The 26,127-nt window shown below is 33.7% G+C and overlaps 1 protein-coding gene across 1 annotated transcript in view; it reads right to left on the reverse strand.

Moving 5' to 3' along the window:
- ETNK1 (ethanolamine kinase 1) overlaps positions 1-26,127 on the reverse strand; it is a 72,957-nt gene that overhangs the window by 17,155 nt on the left and 29,675 nt on the right. Inside the window, exons 3-6 of the mRNA XM_061205133.1 lie at positions 18,773-18,913; positions 14,315-14,457; positions 5,222-5,305; positions 3,304-3,464 (exon numbers count right to left, since the gene is read on the reverse strand). Of these exons, the coding sequence (XP_061061116.1) occupies positions 3,304-3,464; positions 5,222-5,305; positions 14,315-14,457; positions 18,773-18,913 (529 nt within the window). The remainder of the gene's footprint in view (positions 1-3,303; positions 3,465-5,221; positions 5,306-14,314; positions 14,458-18,772; positions 18,914-26,127) is intronic.

Consider the following 26,127-nt stretch of genomic DNA (forward strand, 5'->3'; position numbering starts at 1 on the left):
CTTTTATAGGGTGAAAAATTAAAATTTTATATGTAACATTAGACTCATAAACGGATAAAAGGCGAAGTGAGGAAATAGCCCATTTGTCATTTTGCATTCCCAAAAATGGCAAAGAGAGAATATTTAAGTACAAATAATATAATAATCTGTGATTCTATGATTTACTAATACTACTTCTCTCAGATTTGGAAGTTATGGATATGTAAGTCTCTCTATCAAAGGGTATTTTAATTCCTAGGCTACCCACATCTGTTGCAAAGAAAAATTAAAAGCTTTATATGGTGAACAAATAACTAAAATGAATCCTCAAACTGTTTCCTGAAAACCTCAATGTAACTTTAATATTTTACTTAGAAAGAAACTGAAGTCTGCCAACAATGTGTCTAAAAACACCTCAAAGCTTAAAAAACCCCTGTATTCCCTATTTGGTTTTGTAATGCAAATACCTACTTTTGTTTGTCATCTCCGCAACATTAATTAATTATAGTAAACAATTAATTAGAAGTGAAATCTTTTAATATTGAGAAGTCTGATCATACCATTTACCAAACATTTATTTATTTAGAACATTACCAAACATTTACCAAACAATAAACATTTACCAAACATTTATTTATGTAGAACAGCTACACCTCGATCTTATTCAAACCTCTTTTCTTCCCTTATCAAAACAGCTTTATAACATATGTATGTGCTGTCTTCTTCATGACAAGTGATTAAGGAAAGAGGAGGAAACAGTATTTAAGACACATCCATAAGGAACAAGAGGAACTTGCCGGAGAATACAGGGAAAAGGGCATTCTAGGTAGAAAGGAATAATCTATACAAAAGCATACAGGCTTAAAACACCCTGGAGTGTTTAGAAAACAAGATGACTCTGCCAGAGAGGAGGTGGGAGGTGAGAAATTTAGTGGGAAATAAGACAATTTGTAGATGCTATCATTTGGATTTCATTCTGTAAGTCATGGGGAGTCATAAAGTAGGAAAGTAACACAATCAGATTCATAAATTAGATTCTAGTTATTAGAAAGAGCGCTTTTAAAATATACATTGTGAATTACAGACAGAAAAAACCTGGAGTTAAAGAGACCAGTAAAGACTAACATAGGTGAGAGACAAAGGCCTTAATCAAAGGCCATGCAGGGCTTCCCTGGTGGCGCAGTGGTTAAGAATCTGCCTGCCAATGCAGGGGACACAGGTTCGAGCCCTGGCCCGGGAAGATCCCACATGCCACGGACCAACTAAGCCCGTGCGCCACAACTACTGACCCTGAGCTCTAGAGCCCTCAAACCACAACTACTGAGCCCACGTGCCACAACTACTGAAGCCTGCATGCCTAGAGCCCATGTTCCACAACGAGAAGCCATGACAATGAGAAGCCCACACACCGCAACGAAGAGTAGCCCCCGCTCACCGCAGCTAGAGAAAGCCCACCCACACACAGCAACAAAGACCCAACACAGCCATAAAAAAAAAAAAAAAAAAAAAAAAAGTCATGCAATTAAGGAGAAAGGTTTGGAATTGACAGAATTTTAGAATAGAACCAGAAAAGAGAAAAAATGTGAGAAGAAGAGGAACACATGAAAAAAAATTCCTTCTTTCCTGGTTTCAGAATACAGCAACAGAATGGACAGCATTTTAATTAAGTCAAGATAGTACAATAAAGAATAAAGAATGGGACAGAGGATAGGATGCAGAAAATAAAATTCAAGTTTGGACACCTTGTGGTCAAATACTAATGGGACCCCGGATAGATACAGTCAGTACTGATCTGGAGCCTGTCAGTGGGATCATTAACAGAAAGGGCAATAAAAGCCATGGGACTAGATCACCCAATAAAAGTATATAAAGTGGGGAACTCTCCAGCAGTCCAGTGGTTAGGACTCCGTGTTCTCACTGCCGAGGGCCTGGGTTCAATCCCTGGTCAGGGAACTAAGATCCCACAAGCCGTGTGGCATGGCCAAAAAAAAAAAAAGTATATAAAGTACATAAAATGAAAGGAGGGAGGCCCCAAATCCGAATACTAGGAAACACTAGCATGTAAGAGGGTTGGAGGAAGAGTAAGAAGAAAGAGGAGCCAGAGAAGGAGACAAGCAGGAGGGCACAAAAGAGGAAAACCAAGGAAGAATAGGACCACAAAAATTAACGAAAGAAAAAATTGGAATCAATGGAAAATAATGTCAAATGCTATGGACAGATCAAGTAAGATAAAGACTGAAAAGTTTTAACTGGATTTAGCAATTATGTCATTATTGCTAAGAAAACCCTATATTCTCTACTTTAAGATCATGCTTAAATAGAATAAATAGAAACAGCAGGCATCCTAGGACGAACTGGAGAGCATGTCATTAATTTAACCAACAGTTCTACTCAAAATAGACATCAGAACAGCAGGTAAAGAAGCCACATTTCAGCACACCCTCTTACTTAAGATGTATTCTGTATGGCTCTGGGGGGATGCTGCTCTTAAGACTATGGAAACAGTACACCTGTGAGCCACCAATAGGGTCTATTTGTGAAGACTACATAGCAAATATTCCCCATGTCAACTGCAGAGAATTATATTAAAACTAAAAAGAAGTAGTAGCTAAAATAACTTCAACCCAGTATTCAATTTAATTGTCTCAACACCTTAGCTGAAAGCTCGTTCTAATGGCATCACGTCATTCTCAAAAGGTAATTTAAATGAACTAAAATTTGAAAACGTAAATGCATTTAGAGTAAAGAGAAGTGGGTCTTGAAAGTAATAAAGCATTACAATATCAAAGATGCAGGAAATAACTGCTTATCAAAAGAGGGTCAGTAAGACAAAATACTGGTGGTTATGAAAACATAATTCTACTAGTCCTTCCAATCTACTTTTATCGTGTTAACATGATATGTTAACATGTTAACATGTGATGATTAAATGTATTGTGGAAAAACCTTACTACCCATAAGTCTGTCCTTGATTATGTTTTTTATAACATAAAGAGAATTAGATATTAAAAAAAACTACTTCACACATTAATCCTAACTCTAACTAGAATCCATTCATTAAACAAATAATTTCACTGAGCACTTAACCATGTGGCTAGGCATTGTTGTTCTAGGGGCTGGGGATATAGCAGTGAATGAAACAAAATTTTTGTCCTCAAAAGCATTACAGTGGGGGAATTTTAAACAATCTCATTTTGTCATTATTTTAAACAAATAACAAGTTCACAAAACTCAAAATGGGGAACTGTTTAAAAAATAATGAAAATTTTTAGTTTTTAACATTATATCAAGAATCTTTCATTAATTGTTTAAATTTAAACTTACCAATGCAAACTGATTGACTTGAATGAAGAGTATTTCTACTTCCTTTTCAGTAACTTCAGACCCAAAACCCTTATATTCTTTGTAGGCTTCAAGGTAAGAACGCAGCCACTGGCCCTGCAGTTCTCTGTCTGGATAAAGACTATAGTCTACATCACTCACACCTAAAATAGAAAAGAAAGTACACTGAGATTTTTAAGAACACATTACACATCTTCTGCAAACTTAAATAATCCCTACCATCTACATATGTTTTCAGAAAAAAATTATTAAATGTTTCCATTTTGGGCTGAAATACTAGATATTATTAAGTAAATAGCATTTATTAGAATAATAAACCAATCATAATATAGTCCAAATTAAATTCTAATGCACAATACAGTTGATCACTATAATCAATTCTCATTGCCTCAATTTTCCCTCAAAGTATGAAGCTTGAATCACCTGCATCAGAAGCCACAAATCTTCGATTTTAATAAGTACCTCAGGAGATTCTTATGCACACTAATATCTAGAGCATTTCCTAGAACTGTGGCTCTAAAGCTTCTTTAACCATTTCTCACAGAGTAAGAAATACATTTTTATATTGAAACCTTATACACACACCTGATACTAAATTTCACAGAACAATATTTACCCTAACTACACCTTCCAATTCTGATACTTTCTATTTCTTTTCCATTCCTTGCTTTAATTACCCCACATATCTGATCTCATGATGTATAGTTTGAAAAATACTAATCTAGTTCATAGTATTTTGCCTAGCATTCAAGGTTCTTCCTAAGTTGATCCAAACTTACTTCTCTGGTCTTATGACGCTCTATTCTCCTTCATGGATTTTATATCCTACAGAAATAGGTATACTCATCTTGAAGATTTCTTCCTTCTTCCTGCAGTGCCCTCTCTTTCTCTTCTATCTGCACATCCAAACTCTACCTAACTTTTTCAATTTTTTTCTACACAAAATCATATTAAGATCACTCTTTTGTATCCACAGCAGTGACTATCCATATTACTAACACAGTGATATCTCATTATATGCACAACTGCTTTCCCTTCCTATAGATATTTATGTACAACATATATGTGGGGATATGGCATGTATAGAGGCTTGGTGGAGGGAAATAACTGAAAACATGTAAACTAAAACTTTCCCCCAACTCTCTTTACCCAGTCTGATAACTTAGAAGTATATGAAAATACATGAATACATAAATATATAAAAATACAAATTCAGCAATGAAAAGTTCCTGCTAGGTATAAACCATCAGGGGAATTCCCTAATCTTCACTATTTTAGAGCATTTCATGTTTCTAAATATAGCCATAAAATGTATTTTAAATTAATTATACTTACATAAAATAAACTTTTATCTTTGATGGTAATAAAAGATTATTTTCAGGGGTAAAAATGACCAGGTTTTCAATTATTCATAGCCAATGACAAAAAAAAAAAATTCTTGAGCTTTTTAGTTAAACAACATTCCAAAAGCCCAAGGACACAATAGAAACAGCAAAGGCTTTTAAATGATTAAAAAGTTGGTTTCAAATCTTAGTTCTTCACATTTTACTGTGACCTTGGTGAGTTACTTTACTCATTTGTAAACTGGGAATATTACCCAACTTATTGTTGTGTAGAAAAAATCAGATGAGATGAGATTTACGAAGCAACTATGTCAATTCTTAACAAAAGTCACAAAAAAAAAGCCACAATCATTATTTTCCTTAAGAAATTAAGGAAGAGGTCATCACCTCTTTCCTCCAATAATAAAGAAAAACCAAAAAGGTCAGGAAGAAAATAAAGATTGTTGCTCCTACCCCCAGTTGATCTTCTTTAAAGAAAAGAAAAAACAATTCGAAAAGCATCCTTTCAAAATTATATATGCTACTCCATTAGAGGAACATGTTCCTCTAGATTTTACCTGCAAATTCATTGAAATGATTTCCAATATCATATGCCAGGTAGTTGTATCCAGAATATTCATAATCAATGAACTGTACATCACCTATGTGAGACACAAAAACAGAGACATAAGAAATCACATACAGGATCAGAAAATCCCTATGCTATTTATAATTAAATAGCTTCCAATATTTTGTCTCATTGTACGTGCTTGGTTACATGCACTTCTGAGACAATACAGGGTAAGGCTGTGAATTTTATGGCAATGAGCTTTACAAAATTCAAATTATTTATCTGGGTCAACAGCTTCTTTGTGAACATTAATGTCCACTACACTAAAGAAAAGTCAAAATACAGTCATTCTCCAAGTTCAAACAAAAGCAAAATATGTCTTTAACCACATGGGGGCATCAGTTACTTAAAAATTCAAGTTTAGTTAGAAATGAAAACTATCTTTGGAAACTTAATAATCTATGCAACTTTAACAAAAAATTAATCTATGATACTCCAACAGTGAATTGACAAGCTAATCTATATATGGAAATAAAATACAGACTTTCAAAGACTTGAATTCTGAGAACCCTGCACTTACGTTATAACACTTACTGATCAACATAACAACATGCCTAATTTAAGAAGTTAGTTGCTATCAAACTCTTACATATTCCTGGAATGCTACATAATTAAGGTTTCCAATAGCATATTTGAGCAGCCTTAAGGTGGTTGTTTTATCATTTAAAAAGAGCAAAGGTATAGTTGCTTTTAAATATTTTTTTAATTTGAGAAATTTTTACATAAACTAAAGAGATTCCTATTCTAAATTAGTGCTAAATATAGATACAGGTATGCGTATTTCATTATAATTCTCCAAAGACTATCCTGTTCCGCCTGCCCAAGGGACAAACTCCTGCTTAAGAACCCTTCATTTTCGAGTACTGAGTATTAGAGAGGGTTTGACTCAACAGAGATATAGGTCCTATTTTTTAAAAGACGAGAAAAAGAGAGAGAGAGAGAGACAGAGAGAAACATTAGGAAAAAAAAAAATCAAAATGGGTCACTGTCTACATCAAGGGATCACAAACTCAAAGGCTAACAGGGCTCAACAGTTAAAATGGATACATGAACAGAGATGGCTGTAAGAATAGTTTCTAAGCTGCTGATATTGAGAAAATGCAGAGCATATGTCTAGTTACATTGTCTTTTAAAACATCAAGCTGAGGTAACAAAACAAACTTCTGGTTTATACACACTGGCTTTTCCCAGATAAAAGAGCTTTTGGACTGTCATGTGTCATACAGATTTATATGTTTAATCTGGGGATGTATGTTGATCATATTCAAACTCAGAAAAAGAGAATTATATGACGAAAAATGTAATGGCAAGTGGAGTATTTTAGACAAAAGCAAAAAAATTTAATGTAATTGTATTTAATATTTAATTCAAAATTTTTATAATAGTCAAGTCTAGAGTAAAATAAGTGAGATCATCAAAGTATAAAAGCCCAGTTACCAAAATCTATATGCATATTGACAAAATAATATAAGGTTTTTAAAAGTTGGTGACTACATAAACCACTGCAACTCAACCAGTTTAAATTCCTGAATTCACAAAAACTATTCCACAGAAAGTCTTAAAAGTTAACCAAATCACTTCACTAAACTGCAGAATGGGAAGACAGAACACGCTTTAACCAAATCACTTTACTAATAAGCTCCAAAATGAAAAGTCAGAACATATTTTAAAATTTTTTTCTAGGTACCCTTGGGAATGAGAGAGTAAAGACCACCATCATGACAAAATACTTTGCAGCCATGATAAAAATTTCATTTTCAAAAATTATTAAATGACCAGGAGAATTACAAATGTTATATGAAAAAAGACACAAAATAGTAAACACAGTGATCCAAATTATTAAAATATTATGCCTGAAGAGAGGAAAAAAGAAAAAAAAACATAATGCACAGGGGAAAAAAGATGAATAGAAATAAACCAAAACAAAATGTTTCTACTAGTTTCATTTCAGATGGTAGACAAGTGACCTTTTTCCCTTTATTCTTTGCAATAAACATTACTTTTAGGAGGAAAAAAAAAAAGACAGTTTAAAAAGATTAAGATGAATAAGAGACTAAACACGATTTGGGAAATACCTAACCACCCAGCCTTCAAGAAATCAGGATTCCAGAGGATTTACTAAGTTGTATTACAGAGCCAACCAAACAGTTTTAATAAACAATGTTTTAAATTGCAGCTGTTGATTGCTTTAGCTCTTTTAAACACAAATTCTTGTAGAGCTCATATTAACTGTTACATGCCAATAAAAATACACAGCCCAGTCCTGAAGCTTACTTTTGCCACATAAACAAAAGCTTCAATTTCAATTTTCAAAATTATATTTAGAATTTGGCAAACATAAATAAAATGGCAGGTAAAACATGCCTGCTTATAAATACAATTTAAATAAAGCATAGATCATTTTAACAAAAGTTAAAATCTGTTTCAGTATGAAAATTTTAGCAATGACTTTTCAATGACTTTTTGTAGTAGCATTAATTCATTAAAACTAGCCTTTATTTTTAAATGCTATGTTGAGTTTATAAATAATGAAATTTTAAAAATAAGAAAATGAAGCTAACAAGATACAGATGAGGCTGTTACCAGGCTCCGTGCATGTGAACAAGTGATGCGATAAACCTCCAGTCAGTGCGTTTAAGAAGCACGGGTGCGCCGCCACATGGCAGCAACAATGGCATACCTAATCTGTAGCAGATGAAGAAAATTTGGCAAACTCACATTTTACAAGACACAAAGCTTAAAAGGAAAAAAAAATTTTTTTAATCTGCATTAACTATTCTTTTCAAACAACTGCAAACAAAGTGGAACTCAACCTTAAATTTAATCTTCTGCAACAAAGTAAAATTAAAGAGGCCTGCTTCCCTTATTTCGGGTGCCAGAAAAATCAAATTACTGGAAAATGCTTTCCTACCAAAAAAATGCACTGAACTTTTTTCTTCTACAAATTTAACTTCTGAATTCTAAAATTTCCGATTATTTAGAGGAACATCCACATCACTATTAATAATTAATAGCTCATATGGCATGACTATCTTGTTAATTCTTTAAGATATGAATTTTTAATTGGGGATTCAAGGGTAGAAAGAAAATGAGAATACTCCCGAAAACTTTACACAAAATTTTATATAGGCAGATTCTGAGGGGATTCTCAATTTTCCAGATTCTCAAGGGATCCTTGACCTCTAAAAAGTAAAGCATTGCTTTAAGAGCTAAGACTATATTTTATCTGTATATAATTAGCACACTGACTAGCACACAATGGGTAAAGCATAAGATTACTGAATAAAACTATAATCTGAATTTTCAAAAGCTACATTTTTCTTTTTTTGTTTCTTACGCAGTAATGAAATCCACACTCTACTGAGTTAAATTGTTCAAATCTCAGTAAAGTTTAAACAATATTTAAAGTACTTTAAAACCAAAAAAATTAGCTTATTAACTAAGGCTATATAATTCACATGATACATTCATTTGGACTCCTTTTATGTATTGCTGTTACGGAGAAAAGGATAAAGATGAAAAGCAAAATAACCAATATGAGAAACTGAAAATGTTTCCAACTCACTCTACTTGCTCTACAGTGTTATGTAAGGCAGAAAGAGAACAGAGAGAAAAAGTAACCATGATTACACTAATGTTGGCAAAATGCTCTCTATTACACAGAAAAAGGAAGTATTCTGTTCTGGGAAACTTTCGCTTCATCCCTTCAGTAACTTTACCCTGGACGTGTACACCTTCACCACACAGCACTCATCATTCTGAATGTAAAACTTCTGTATTGCGATCTGACTTGCCCACTACATGGCACATGGCTTCCTGGAGAGGCAGTAGGTCCCTTCCACTTTTCCTTATGCAATCCACAGAGCAAATCCTAGCACACAGGAAGTATTCAAATGCTAGTGAAATAAATGGAGGTTTTGCAGAAAATGCTCAGACACAATGATAACACATGTTTAAATGGCAGCGGGGGAGAAGCATGAAATACTGAGGAACAAAATATGGCATTTCTGACATTCTTATTCCAGTATATGATTGAACATACAGTGGCACTGAATGTATGAGTAAAGAAAAAACACTGAACTAGTAACTATTTTAGGTAGCTCTTCCTTGATAGTTCAGGTTTTTACAGTCCATTTAAAGTTTTTTATTACCTGATTTAGGGTTATTTTATTTTATGCTAAATAGTGATCCAGACTACAAGTTAAAACAAGGTTAAGATTATCCTTCATAAAAATTCCACCCTGGAAAATATAGGTTAGCAAATAAAAAAATAAATTTAAATTTTAAAATAAAACAAAAAACTCTTGTTAAAATATCAATAAAATAACCACAACCATATCAATGCCTTTTCATGAATAATAATAAAGTGGATAAGATTTAGAGTCAATCAAGTGACTAAGAATGGTGACTCACCCATTTTCTATTTATATTGTTTTATTTAAAACTCTAAAGAAAAACCTGGCTTACTCTGTAATTCCCAGAAAAGCTTCCTTTTTCTTCCACTCATTTGTATTTCCTTAAATAGCTGTAAATCAGCTTCTTGCATTTGCTGACAGAGAAAATAATCAATGGCAGCCATTTTAAGTAACATATTAGGTCTTCAAGTGAGCTTTTTATGAAGCTTTTATGAATGGGGGAAAAGGAGAAACAAAACAGCCACCAATAAACATTCTGACAGAGCATCAAGACATGAGACAACAAACTCAAAAGCTTTAGCAATTACTTCTAACATGTCAGCAGTTAAAGGATTAGCTGAAATTAAAATATTAGATTTGAAGTCAATAAGCAATACTGAAATTTGTTCTACTTAGTATAAATTCTTTTTAATTAATTGCTGATTAATTTAAAAGATGACTGATATAAGTCTTATCTTACAATTCTGGAGCGAGAACCACTGCTTTTGGTTTTACTATTATATAACAAATTCTATCATCATATCATTAAGTATACTTTTCTTACCTTTTTAAGATGTCATTTCACTGAAGCCAAGGAATGGGCTGCTGTCTTACCAACCACCTAATTCCTGGCACTGACTAACTTTTCAAAAATCTTGACAGCTACCATCAACTTCAGAAAGGAAGCTTACTCTTCTCCCATATTCCTGAGTCCTGTCAACTGACATGATGAAAACAAGTAGAAGCAGTATTTTCTTCTGTGATGCCTACCAGTTCTGTAACATTCGCAGGTGAAAATGCCTATAAACTGCAGAGTGCTCACAGTCTGTGTGTGTGTATATATGAGTACGTATATACACATATACATATATATATTTTTAAACTTTAATCACTCAAGTTATAGTTAAGATAGAATCTGTAAATTGCACTTAAAGATAATCTGAATTGTCATCGCATACCAATGAGCCATAAATCCTTCTGACTTATACTGATAGTAACCATTTTCACTTTTTCAGAATCAGATACATTTTGTATAATGCATCTCCTATAAACATAATACAGGGGTTGGCAAACAATGTGTTCTCAAGCCAAATCCAGCCCAGTGCCTGTTTCTGTAGACAAAGTTTCATTGGAACACAGCCACACATATTCGTTCATGAATTATATGAACAGTATATGGCTGTGTTTGTGCCACAACACAGATCTGAATAGTGGAAACAGAGACTATAACACGGGATGAAAAGTCTAAAGTATGTACTACATAGCCCCTTACAGAAAATGTTTGCCAACTCCTATCATGGTATAATAGCTACAACTGAGAGCTGCTAAGCACCTAGTCTGGTGCTATTTACATTATATGCATCATCTAAAATCTTTCCAGGAACCATCTGAAGTAGATATCATCTCTTAAGTTTCAAATAAAGCAAATAAAAGTTCTGGACTATCAACAGTATAAGCACGTCCTAGAAATCTGTTAAACATGCAGAGTCCTAAGTCCATCAATAGAAATTCTTGTTCAGATGGTCTTGGATGGAGCCCAGAAACCTACATTTTTCCCAAGTACCCTAGGTGATTCTGGTGCAGATAGTAAAGGATCAAATATAAACACTTAATGAAGAGATAAAATGACTTGTCTAATACCACCTACTTCCATATGTGATTAAGCAGGGAATGTGAACACTAGTGTGCTTGGTTCCAAAATGTATATTCTTTTTGACTTCTCTTTTAAGTTACTTAAGAGTTTGATTACTCTTTTAAGAGTAATATATCTGCTTGTAAGAGTTACTTAGAGATTTTTAATCTAGTTACAACATATAAAAATCTAATTTACTACGTTTGAAAAGTACATGCAGAGACTTCAAGATGATCCAATATAAATTCATGAAGTTTAACTAAAATTTGTACTTCCAAGAAATTAAGGGTCTGAAACACACTATAGAGAGATACTGAGCTTGATGATGCAAAGGCTAGTCCCATGGCTTTCATCTTGTTATCTTTATATATATCATAGGTGGATACAAAATGGTGAAGTCCTGACCTCAAATCACATGAATGATTTAACAAGTGATAACAAATCAAACACATTTGTGAACATAATATATAGCTTAATCATTTATTCTTTGTAGAAACCATTTTAATTTGAAAAGACTTAACACTTGGCTTTTAGATGCTATAACAAAGTAACAAGTTCAGGTAAAGAGCTTTGCAGTGCACATTTCTAATTTTCATGATCCTCCTTGATATTGCAATTATAAGTACTAATACTATGCTACAGCTCAAATATATATATTTTCTGCTTATTAAACTTACTAAATTTATATAATTTACCTTTTATAAAGTATGAGGCATGTTACTTCTCCATATAACTAAAGACAAATATGTCATAGTCACATTACTTCAAAACCATTAGCTCCTAATTTGAAACAGAATAAGATAATAATAAAAAGAACAAGCTTCTTGCCACATGGTCATGAGTTTCAGATTTTACCTGAACAACATTCCAACCATGTTTTCTTAATGCTTATGTAGCAACTAATCACATAGGAATTGATTTTTTTAATGGATGCCACAAAGTCCAAAGTAGCCTTTCTAACGGACAGTATAAAGCCATTGGTAAGAAAAAAAGAACAGAATATCTCCACAACTAACATACAAACATAACCACAAAGACAAGAAGAAACAAATGGTACATAACAGACGTCTATGAAGAAGGGCAAACTCTAAAAACTATATCAACATATTTACACTTGTTGAACTGTGGGTTTTATTCTTCTGTGTAGGGAAGAAAAATTAGACACAAAAGTATGATTTAGGTAACTCGTGGTAAAGTAAACAATGACAACCTTGAACTCTTAAAGCCAGACTGAAGCATAACTATTTTATTTGAAAATATGAGAACTTTTCATATCACTAATCAGTAGTTTAGATAGGCAACTGGTTAAATAAAAAAGTAAAAATTAATTTTTTTACCTAAGACATAGTAATCTGATTTTTTTGGTCCCTTATGTTTTAGATTATAAACAAGTTTGTTCAGTGAAATGAATATTCAAAAGAAACTTATAAAATAAAAATATGAAAAGTTAAAATTATATTCCAAAGGAAATAACAGATTCTCTTGATTAACTTGCAGTTAAAAATAAAGCTGAGTGTCCACTTCAAATGTAAGATGAAGACCCTCACTTGAAATTCCATTATATAAAATAATGTGTTATTAGATCTTGCACTGAACTTAAAAGCTAATATACATCGCTTTAATGCATAACTAATACTCTAGTCTCACAAATGGCATTGAGATTTGGTTACTAGTATATAATGTAGTACATATATACTATGACAATTATATATAATAAATGGATAATAATAAATTAAAGGGCACTGTCAAGTACTTAATGTTTTGGGGTACACCTGAAGTTTTCAAAAAACGATTCCACACAGACTTCAAGACATTCAAAATAAAGATGTTAGCTCAGAAAATTTTTTAAAAATAGAATCTCTAATCAGATTAAAGTATCAAATATAAAAGGTACTTAAGTATGTTTTTGAAAATATGTGCTTCAGTCTACCACCCTTGACAGTGTTCTTTGGTTAGTTTTCTTCAAATTAAAGTCAGTTACAAATATTAAAAGCTTTTGCATTAGAACAGTCTCAGCTTACAATCTGATAAGAATGGTCATAAATAGTATTTAACATAATATGACCACTTAATCAGAATTCTTTGGCTTCAATATCTTCACAACAGCACACTTTTAATTCAAAATAATCTTCCAACTATGATACCTATCTTCAAAACTGGTTTCCTACAAAATGCAATAGCTTCAAAGTTTCAAACAGACTTTTTGAATTAATACTAATCTTTCAACCAAAATTGCGTTTTAAAAATGTCAATGTAGTATTGAAGGGCACCTACCGTTTTAGCAACCAAACCTCAAACCACTTTATCCAATAATATAATACAACCAAGTGTTTCTTAACTATAACAACATAGAGAATTTGAATACAGCAAGATAGGAACAATCCCAAAAAACAATTCACCAAAAAGTTCACTGACCATCTCAAAAAATGTTAAAAACAATTTACTAAAGTGTCTTGATTATTACTTTAGTAGATAAAATTTCAGCAACTACAAATAAAATTTCCTCCATCTGTGGCTCTCTCCTTAGCATCAAAATATCTAACAAATCAGTATAATAAACAGGTAATAGGAAACCTGGAGACATATTTGCTTCTAATACTGCTGTCCCCCCAACACTCAAAAAATTTCTATATTTATAAAACAGTGCAATGTCAGCTGGTTTTTCAATAACCCCCATTACAAGCAGGTGCATTTTCAAACCATGAACTACCAAATATTTACAATTAAATTCATAAACAAAGTCATTTTTATCATTTTTCATTTAAAACTCTAACAGAAACCAAAAACTGTTTCTAATAAACCAATTCTAAGAAACATATTTTATACAACTATGCAGAGAATATATATTCCTAATTTAGCACAGTTACTGTGACTTTGCAACCAAAAGAAAATGTTGAAGACTGCACACGTTTTTAACCCTTGCATTTGAATTAAATTTATTGACACAAAGATCAAAGGATTGTTAAGAACATGAAGAAAAAAACTTTACTCACTGCTAAAGTCAAACACCTACCTTGTTTCTCATTGTAGATTATATTCTTACACAACAGATCATTATGGCAAAGCACAACAGGTGAGCCCAGGTTAGAAAGAATCTTCTTCATCCAAGTCATTTCTTCCTGAAGAATCTGAGAGCTTGGGATATCACTTAGGAACCTTACAGTTTTTTAAAAAAAAAGAGTTATATCTTATTTATATTAATGGCAACATTTTTTTAAGTTTCATTAAGGAATAAAATCTTCTTTTCTTTTTTTTTTGGTCATATATAACTTATTTTTTTCCTTCTAGTTTTATTAAGATATAATTGACACACACAGCACTGTGTAAGTTTAAGGTGTACAGCATGATTTGACTTACATACATCATGGAATGATTACTATAATAAGGTTAATGAGCCACCATCATCTCACAAAGATACAAAATAAAAAGAAAAAAACTATTTTTTTCTTGTAATGAGAACTCATGATTTACTCTCTTAACAACTTTCATATATAATGTACAGCAGTGTTAATTTATCATGTTTTATATTACATCCCTAGTACTTATTTATTTTGTAACTAGAAGTTTGAACCTTTTGCCTGCTTTCATCCAACTCCCCCTTCCCCATACCCCACCTCTGGTAACCACAGATCTGATCTCTTTTTCTCTGAGTTTTGTTTGTTTTTGAAATATAAATGACCTGCAGCACTATGTTACCTCCTGGTGCATGACACAGTAATTCTATATTTCTATACATACCAAAGAAAATCTATTTTTAATAAGTTCTTTCCATTTAAATGCACAGACTTCTGAATTAAAACAAGCCAATTATTCTAAAGATTAGAATAAAGAAAAACCATTAGAAAGAACTTAAACATGAATAAAAAGAAACAGAGCAACAGTTAAAATGCAGGGCAGAAAAGTAAAAAATGTATCAGTACAAAATGGGATGAGGGAATAATATATATATCTAACAGCTAACAATTACTAACACTATTCTAAATGTCTTATATTTATCTCCATTTTATAGATGGGGGAAACCAAGACACAAAGAGTTTAATAAAAAGAAGTTTAAGTATATTATTTAAAATTACAAAGATAGTCCATTAAAGAACTAAAACATCTATTTCAAGCTTGGAAGGGTAAATGTAGTACAAATCAGCTAAAGTCACATTTGAAAGTCAATAGATATTATCTACTATTGATAAATCAACTCATTATTATATGATAATCATACAATCATTAATCATATAAAATTATGATACTATCATGTGGTAACAACATCATAGAATACTCATCTTTACAGAGAACTGCCTCAGTAGTCAGGCTGGGAAGGGTGAGAGTTGGTACGGCAAGAAGGATTAGTGATCATGGCTTTTTATCCTACACTCTTTTCTGTACTATTTATTGTGCTGTATTTGTAATAATTTGATAAAAATACAATGGAACAAAAATAGGGTGCTACTACTAATTCCTCAATAGCACCATCAGGCTTACAAAATAAGTTCTCTTCATTCTTTCTCTATATCATCTCTCAAATTACCCCTTACATTTCCATTTTATAACACAAAAAGGATTCTGTATCACTGAGTTTACTTTAATGAATTTGCCTATGGAAATAATAAGATTCAAAGGATTATTAACATAATTACAATCATATACAGACAAAAAGGAATGGAAGAAAATATGAAACATATTTTTAATATTTTAACTGTTTTTAATGTTTTAGTTGTATATTTTCTGTTGGGGCAAGGTTCTTTCATTATTTACCACACTGCATCTCCAGCTTTACCCAAGTATCACTAACCTCAAGCATTTGAAGTAACCTTCTCTGAATAATAATAATAATAATTTTTAAAATAGCAGCTAACATTTATTTAGCACTTATATGGCCAAGCACGGTTCTAAGAAATTTGTATATACCAACTCAATTAATCCTCACAGAACCCCTAAAAGGTAAATATACTACCTTTGTTATTTCTGTTTTACAGAAGAAGAAATAGGTAATCTGTCCAAGGTTACACAGCAGAACTGAGATTTGATCCCAGGCAGTCTGGCTCCAGTCTTGTACTCTTAATCCATACAGCACCATACTGCCTCTCAACTGTGCACCACTGCCATCTACTTATTTTAAAGTGATTTTTCCCAAAATCTTTCAATAAAATAGCTATTTCAAAAGAGAATTTTTTTTTGTTTTTTATGTTATCACTTTCTGAATGTCCAGTACACCGGACACACTTCCAGGTGCCTGCCTATCCCAGTTAAAGGGGTATAATATCCCTATCCATTCAAAGTTTGACAAACTACATGTAAATAAAGCACACACAGAGTGAGTCAAACTAATCTTTGAAATAATCAAGCTCAAAACAATACTGCTATTTTTCACTAATGAATTATAAAAAATTAAAAGAAACGAGAAAAAAAAATCCACAGGTCCTGCTTACCTCCGTTGTTCTTAAAACAAAGACTTCCTGAATACAAAAGCTGAAATCTTCATGTACACTTGAGGTATAAAGACAAAATAAAATTTCCAATTTTGGTACTAGTATTAATCACACTATGTAAAACACGTTTGGTGTAGTTTCTGAGGCACGTGCCCCCAAGTATTTCAGGAGGTCCCAGCAGGACTGTGCCCTGGGTGTCTGTCCAGAGCGGCTGAGACGGTGGAGGAGGAGGAGGAGGAGGACTCTGAGCTCACCTGCTCCCACTGGCGCATCAAAATTACAACTACCTACAGAGCTACTCACTCGTGATGAGAAAGACCAGAAGACTGGCACAAAAGATTTTTTAAAGGTATAAAGAAGAAGCCACAAGAAGACGAGTAGAAGGGGCAGAGACGCAGCACAGTCAAGACCCATACCCCTGGGTGGGCGACCCACAAATGGGAGGATAATTACAATTGCAGAGGTTCTCCACAGGAGAGAGGACAAGCCCCACAGCAGGATCCCTAGCCTGGGGACTCCTGCATTGGGAAGACATTTGGCTTTTTAAGGGCACACTTTCAGGAGAACCAGAGGGCTGTGGGAAACAGAGACTCCACTCTTAAAGGGCATATACAAAATCTCACACACTCTGGCATCCAGGTCAGAAGCAGTAATTTGAAAGGAGCCTGAGTCAGACCCACTCGTTGATCTTCAAGAGCCTCCTGGAGAGGCAGGAGGCAAATGGAGCCCACCCTTGACTAAGAGACACTGGCCGCAGCCATTTGGGGGAGCTCATTCTACCAGGAGGACACTCGCCCTGGTAAGTGCCATTTTGGAATCCTCCCTCTAGCTTACTGGCACCAGGACCCAGGCCCGCCCTGGCAGGCCAAGTTTTAGGACCCCTTGGGCCCCTCAGGCAGCATCCAGGGATCTTGCCCCACCCACCAGCAAGCTGACACCAACTTCCAGGACATGCTGGACACCAAAGCCAGCTGTGCCAGGAACCACCTCTGCCCACTGGGGGTCTAATACCAACTCTGGGGAACCCCAGGGCCCTGTAGCCAGAAACGCTGGGACCTGGCTCCACCCAGCAGCAGACCAGCACTAGGCCCAGGACCCTCTGGGATCTGGGCCCTTTCCATCAGCAGGCCAACACTACATCCGGGACCTCTGGTCCCACAACCTGCCCCCCAGACCCAGTTCTGCCCACCAGAAGGCCAGCACTAGCCCCCTTAACCCTGCTGCACGTTGTACATGAAAGTTGTTAAGAGAGTAAATCCTAAGGGTTCTCATCACAAGGAAAAATAATTTTTTCTACGTCTTCGTTTATTTATGATGGATGTTCACTAAACTTACTGCAGTAATCACTTCATAATGCATGTAAGTCAAATCATTATGCTGTACACAAACTTACACAGTGCTGTATGTCAATTATATCTCAATAAAACTAGAAAAAAAAATGTTCATACAATTTGGATTCTCAATACTGATTTACACATTTTTCTATATAGGAAATGAAATACCTTAGTCACTCTGAACCTGAAGTCCTACAAAAGCTGAGACTCCAGTAAATGAATTTTCAACCTCATGAGACTTAAATAGTCACAGTAAACTAAAACCCAAACTTTTTCACACTCCAATATTACTACACTGTCCCAGTATAGATCTCTAGGCCCCTTCAAAACAGCCTTCCTCTGGACAGAAGGAATTTTTTTAAAAAGGTCTCTATTGTCAACTCACACTACGAAAAATGTACCCATTCATAGTAATCTTTATATTATGTTTACTGCCAAATAAACATTCCATATTTGTTTCTTGCCTCACCACTTCCCCACTTTTATAGGGGATGATTATTTTTCTTCTTTTTTTTTTTTTGAGTCAGCTGTGGGAAGGGAAGGAGATTTCTGTAGTGCCTTCTGAGAGTCAAATGAATTCGTGCTTATTTTACTTAAATGCAAAGAGATAAACCAAACCAGATTTTATACACAGAAACCTTACAGTTACCTTTGAAACCCTATATATGAGCAAAGCAATGTAAAACATAATTTAAAATGTAAAAGTAATTTTACCTTTTATTAATGTCTTCATCTGCAAATCCTGTGGGAATGAGAGAGAAATATTTTCCCATCTTTAGCCATAGGTTAGATTTGGGAATCCAGCCATTGTGTGCATGAATAGCATGGATTTTAGCAAGCTGACGTGCTATAAGCCTGTTTAAAAACAAAACAGCATAAAAAAGAAAGTGTTAAGCACCATACAGTTCATATCTACTCATAGGTAAACTAAAATAACTAAGGTGCCTTTATCTTATAACATGATTTATTTTTACCATATATAAGATTCAAAATAATATGGCAAGTCAACTCTCACAACGAGAGGCAAACAAATGTTTAAAGCATAAGTAGGAAGAAACACCTAAAATTAATACAGTAATTAAATACTGTGTCCAAAAGGGACTGAGTGTCTGGATATAGGCAGCCTATTTTGATTATACAATGTTTGCAACCAGCAGAACAATACACAACTATAAATGATTTCAAGGCACATATTAATCACTGATGCATTTAAATTACACTGAGTCATTTTAATTTTGAGCTTTTGAAGTCACTGAAGTTAAAGGGCAAAAGGGACTAAAGTAAAAAGATAAATGGGCAGATAAATAGGTTCTATGAGTTAATTTCTGTAAGTGTGTTGTTAACAACAAATACTCTGAACAAACGTTAGGATTTTATGATGTAGAATCAATACTGATATAACAACAAAATAGTTTGAAGCTGTGTAGTATATTTGTGTCCACACCATCTTTGTATCTGCAGAACCTAGTACAGCAAATGCTAATGGAGGAATAAGCATACCAAATAGAAATAAGAACTAAATTACCATATAGTCCATAGAATAGTAGGTAGAAACATGACTTAACAATTATCTACAAATAAAAGAACTTAAAACTGGCAAATTTTCAAGATGCTAACAATCTAATGTAACGTTCCTCAAAGTACAATCCTAGGACCTACAACATAGCACCACCTAGGAATTTCTAAGGTTCCACCTCGGATCTACTGAATCATAATCTCTATGGGTAGGCCCCAGCACTGCATTTTAAACAAGATTTCCAGGTGATCCTAATTCACTGTATAATTTGAGAGGCACTGATATAATGCTCCAATTCTGCTTTTGAAGTCACTGAGGTTAAAGGGCAAAAGGGACTAAAGTAAAAAGGTAAGTGGGCAGATAAATAGGTTCAGTGAGTTAATTCCTATAACTGTGTTAACAAGTTCTCTGAACAAACATTAGCTTGGTTATGTACTAAAATCAATCTTTGGAAACTTAAAAAAAAAAAGAAAAAATACAGAGGCCTGGGTATTACCCCGAGAAATTAATTGGTTTGGGGTGCAGCCAGGGCATCAAGATATTTTAAACGCTTCCCAGATGACTAATACACAAAAACCACTTAACTAAGTACACAGGGAATCTAGCATTGTAGTAATCCTTCACCAATCTGTGATTAAATAACACAGTTTTATTATATTTTTATACTACAGTGAATATTCTCATCTATCTAGTTTTTAATAAGAGTCCTGACTTTCCTTTGGAGAAACTTCCATCCCCCTCACTTTTAGTTCACATGGTTCACTCAGAGCTCATCTCAATCCTAACTCCCTATCCCACCGGCACCACTAACTTTAGGAGTGAAGAGATGACATAGACTTGCCCAGAGCATTCCATCCTTCAGGCCAGAATGATCGGTTCAGGGCATATTACCCAAACTAGGCCAAAAAGATTTGATCCCAAGACTTTGGTTGAAGCTACTGACTTTGGTTGAGGCGATCAGAAAAGAAGGGACACGCTCCCCACACTGCAAATTGATTAGATAAGCCTGTAACTGCTAAGAATCATAATTGTCACTCCTTAGAAAAGTCTGCCTGAAAAAAAAAGGTAACTCACAACAAAACAGACAGTGATATTCCTAATGGCACTATTAGAGCCCCTGGATCCACCCATGCTTGAACTTAGTATTCTCAGATATATGAATCGACAAATTCCTCCTTCTTTGAGTCAGTTTGAATTTTCAAATTATTATTCTCAGTAAGTCCTAATGCATCTCAGAAGTGTTTAGGTATTACTGCAAGTGAGTTTCAGTTCTACTACAAGAAATATTTGATGTTTTGTTTGAAAGAACACAGCATTAAAGAACCAATAGATTGACTAATATTCTTTATCTTTCAGTTTGGATGACTGTAATTCAGCTGACCACATCTCGTTTGACGTTTGATGATCTGAAAAATATTTCACAGTAGGGGAAAATGCTCAATGCCTGTAAGGAGCAGAAAACTGTTATTGGTCTGACAGTACTTGATGCAATGAAAAGAGGTCTACAGGACATAGCCCTTGCAAATCTTTGATACCCAAAGCTGTAACTGAATTAGCTGTTACCCTACTGATTCTCTCATGTACCCAGGTACAGAAATTGGTGAGTTTCTCTTGCCTTCAGAGTACCACTGGATTTTATTACTGAATTTAAAATAAGTGATAAATATTTGTAATGCTGTTCTTTAACCCACCTAAATTTTTAAAGAGAAACCTGCTTATATTGTTATTCTGAAGCTTAAAGTTTACATGTAGATCACATTCAGCAAGCTCCTCAGCCTAAAACTGCTGCCAAGTGTAGCGTCTGATGCATTCAATATTTTCTCCTTGTTTTCTACTCTGGAAAATAAGTATGATGAGGTTTCACTGTAAGTGAGTAAAATTTGCTTTCGGCCTTTATTTTGATGATTAAGTTAGGATTCTATGGATGCTGAAGTTATGTGAAAGGAGAGACATAGATATCATATCTGAGACTATCTTTCGCCTTTAAGGCACTGCATTCTTGTCTAAAATGGAAAATTTGGCTGATTTGAGAATAAAATATAATTGAGTATGCAACCATGTGAAGAATAAATCTTATTTTTTGGGGAAAAAAGAATCCTAATGCATTACCAAAATATTAAAATCTTTTTAGGTATGTGTGTTTTGGTCCATACCTCTCAAATTACCAAATAAACATTTTTATATAAATTAAATAATTATTGCTTAAATGATCTTCCCCAAGACCATATACTCTACAAGAATATAGGAAAAAAAATCTATTTTTATATCAATCTCTCATACAGTATTTGCATAAAAAGCTAGGCCCAAATGAACATGTACTACTTTAAGCATCAGGAACCTTCATGAAAAAACCAAGTGATAATAAAATCAAAACAAAGGAGAGTACAAATATACACATATATACATGCAAACACACATATACATACATAGAAGTATATGTGTGTGTGACACATATATATTTGAAGCCAGTAAAAACTGGTTTTAAAACTTTAAGGAGGGGAATTGGGACAAAAGGCCTGAAGAAAGGTAATCCATGTTACATAAAACTCAAGGGGCAATCTATATCAACAGAACATTATGACCTAGAAATGTTTACTCAACAAATGAGACCAGTGATTCAGAAGAAGGGTCACATATTAGAACAGGTATTTAACACCAAAAAATTTTATTTGCTGTTTTAAAAATAAATAATAATGTCTATTTTTTATAGTTTTACCCCAGAGTTTGTATGAGACCCTGATTTGCAAAACACAAAATGTAGTCTCAGAAGTTGTCCAAATATAAGTTATTTAGCTAGGAGTGACTGGAATGACAATTCTAAGGCAAATACTTCAAAATGGCCACAACTCCAAGGGGTTCTTACACGTTAATGGAATCTGTTGAACACGAATAGCTGCTATAAGAAAAAGCACCTACTAATTTTGATTGTCTTCACTTTTCTGGCAGAAAGGTGGCTAACTGGAGCTGAGCCAGGATTTGAACTGATGATGTGATGCAAAGGCCAAGGCCTTTCCACTATAATATACTGCAGTAACACGGCACAGAATTAGTTGGGTTTTCTTCTGACTTTGCCCTTGTATTTTAAGTCTAAACTGAAGCAAATCATTTCATTTCTCTGAGTCTCAGATTTCTTACAAGGAAAATCAAATTACTGGCGTAATCTTAAAGCTCTCCTTCAAATCTAACATGATATGCCCCTGAATACCAGAAAAAAATTTACATAAACATTTACTCAATTTAGAGATTTAAGTTCAACAATGACAACAGGAATTTCACATTCATATTCATATACAAAGATCCTGTAGACTAACTTCCCATTTCATACCAATTTCCTACTAGGTATAATAGAAATGTTAAACATACATAAACTATGGAGTGAAAGGCAAATTTTCCAAATTTGATTTTGATTTTTATCAAAAATTATCAAATATTTTCTCCTTTGAACAAATTTCTGAAATTACAAGTGAAATTATAAAAATTATTTTATATGCAATTTTAAAAACATTTCTGCATAACATGATATATACCTACTCAAATGGAAAACAAACTAAAATATTAACAACCACCATACAATAGCAAAATTAATATTTGCAAAAAAACTATAACAAAACTTAAGAGCTAATGATTAATATCTTCTAAAGTAAATTATAGATATATTTACCTTATCTACAGGCGCACTGTTAAAATAGAATTCGATTATATAAGGGACAAAGTTAATGTTAAATGATAACATCATGCTTACATAATAGGTAAAAATATATTCAGAATAGTGTTTCAAATATTTTGTAGCATTTTCCTATATAATTTAAAAAAATAGCAGCAAATAATAATAGTATAGTTGAGATTGCTTTATCAATACTACTGATAAATACTATCACTAAGTTATCATAAAAGGGGCAAAGACCATGCCTTATTCTTCTATCCTAGTATTCAGCACTAAGAGGAGGTACTTAACAGATATTTGATGAATAAGAATCATCATCTTGGCAACAGACTCAGGATACATTTAGAAACTTACCATAGGATTCTACCACTATTAGAGTTTTTCTCTGGTGGATTAAAATTTATCCTGGATTTTTAAAAATCTCATATAATAAGAACTGTGCCAAAATTAATGCCTAGCTATAGAAAAACAAAATGACCATCCATTTGAAATACTGCCTGTTCTTTAACAAGACACATCTTGTATAAGCCTTTTTTGCAAAATCTAGGATTCAAGTCAATTTTTACAGGTCTCAGAACTACCAGTGTATCTTTTCTGTAGCAAAATTAACAAGGAAAGGAAGAAAATCTATTATACAAATATCCTCGTGGAAATAACAAGTATAGTTCAATTGCAAGCATAGCAGCTACATACTTAAAAACTAGGCTTTGCTAAGAGATTTTAAAAATTAAATAAGTCCTACTTACAAGTTCCACACTCATCTAAACTTTTTGATAAATTGGTGTTGAACAAAATACGCAATTTGTGAAGGATGGCTTTGTTAGGAAAATTTATGGTTTTTACTAGTAAATGAATTCACCAAAGTTGCAGAACACAAAACCAACACATAAAATACACTGCAGTTCTACATTATCAATGAACAATCCAAAAAGGAAATTAAGAAAACAATTCCATTTACAATAGCAACAAAAAGAATAAAATACTTAGAAATAAACTTAACCAATGAGGTAAAAGATTTCTATACTTAAAACTACAAAATGTTGCTGAAAAAAATTAAATACAGAAATAGATGGAAAGACATCCCATGTTTGTGGACTGGAAGACTTAACATTGCTAAGATGTCAATACTACCCAAAGTGATCTTTAAATTCAATACAATCCCTATCAAAATCCCAATAGCATTTTTTGCATAAACAGAAAAAACTCCACCCTAAAATTCAAATGTAATTTTAAGGAAACCCAGATAGCTAAAACAAGCTGGAGAAAAAAGAATAAAGTTGGAGGTCTCACACTTCCTGATTTCAAAACTTATTACAAAGCTACAGTTATCAAAACAGAGTGGCACTGGCATAGCCTCAGACATACAGACCAATGGAATAGACAGCTCCAAAATAAACCCTCCAATTTATGATCAAATGATTTTCAATAAGGATGCCAAAACCATTCAATGGCAAAGGACAGTCTTTTCAACAGCTGGTGCTGGAAAAACAGGATATCCACATGTAAAAGAAAGACGTTCCTTAATCTTTTCCTTAAATCATACATAAAAATTAACTCAAAGTGGATCAAAAATCTAAATGTAAGAGCTAAAACTATAAAACCCTTAGAAGAAAACATAGGAGAAAAGCTTCATGACACAGAACTTGGTAACAATTTCTTGGATATGACACCAATAGCACAGACAATAAAAGAAAAAACAGATAAACTGGACTACATACATCAAACTTTAGAACTGTGCATCAACAGACAAAATCAACAGAGTGAAAAGGCAACCCATGGAATTAAGTATTTGTAAGTCATATATGTGATAAGGAGTTAATATCCAGAATACATAAAGTACTCTTACATCTAGACAACAACAAAAAAATCCCATTAGAAAATTGGAAGAGGACTTGAATTGACATTTCCCCCAAGAAGATACACAAATGGCCAAGAAGCATAAGAAAAGATGCTAAACGTGACTAATCATTAGGGAAATAGAAATCAAACCCACAATGAGATACCACCTCCTTGCAATGAGGATGGCTACTATCAAAAAAACAAAATAATAAGTGTTGGCAAGGACTTGGAGAAACTGGAACCCTTGTGCACTGTTGGTGAGAATGTAAATTGGTGCAGCCACTATGGGAAACAGTAAGGCAGTTCCTAAAAATATTAAAAATAGAATGACCATATGATCCAGCAATTCCACTTCTGATTATATACCCAAAAGAATTGAAAACAGGGTCTCAAAAAGATATTTGCACACCCATGCTCATAACAGCATTATTCACAATAGTTAAAAAGTATCAACAGAAGTAATCCAAATGTCCATCCATGGATTAATGAGTAAACAAAACATGGCCTACATATACAATGGAATATTACTCAGCCTTAAAAAGGAAGGAAATTCTGACACACGCTACAACGTGGATGAACCCTGAAGACATTATGCTAAGTGAAATAAGCCAGTCACAAAAAGACAAAAAAGTACGATTCCACTTACATAAGGTACCTAGAGCAGTCAAATTCATGCAGACAGAAAGTAAGATGGTTGCCAAGGCTGGGGGTAGGGGAGAATGGGAAGTTGTTTAATGGATATAAAATTTTAGTTTTGCAAGATGAAAAGAACTGTGGAGATTGGTTGCACAACAGTGTGAATGTACTTAACACTATGGAACTGTATACTTAAAAAATGATTAAGATGGTAAATTTTGTTATGTGTATTTTACCACAATTAAAAATAAAAAATGTTAACTAAACTATTTAAATGGTCATAAGAGGGCTTCCCTGGTGGCGCAGTGGTTGAGAGTCTGCCTGCCAATGCAGTGGACACGGGTTCGAGCCCTGGTCTGGGAAGATCCCACATGCCGCAGAGCAGCTGGGCCCGTGAGCCACAACTACTGAGCC

The sequence above is a fragment of the Eubalaena glacialis genome, chromosome 11 (genome assembly GCF_028564815.1).
Source record: "Eubalaena glacialis isolate mEubGla1 chromosome 11, mEubGla1.1.hap2.+ XY, whole genome shotgun sequence".
NCBI lineage: Eukaryota > Metazoa > Chordata > Mammalia > Artiodactyla > Balaenidae > Eubalaena > Eubalaena glacialis.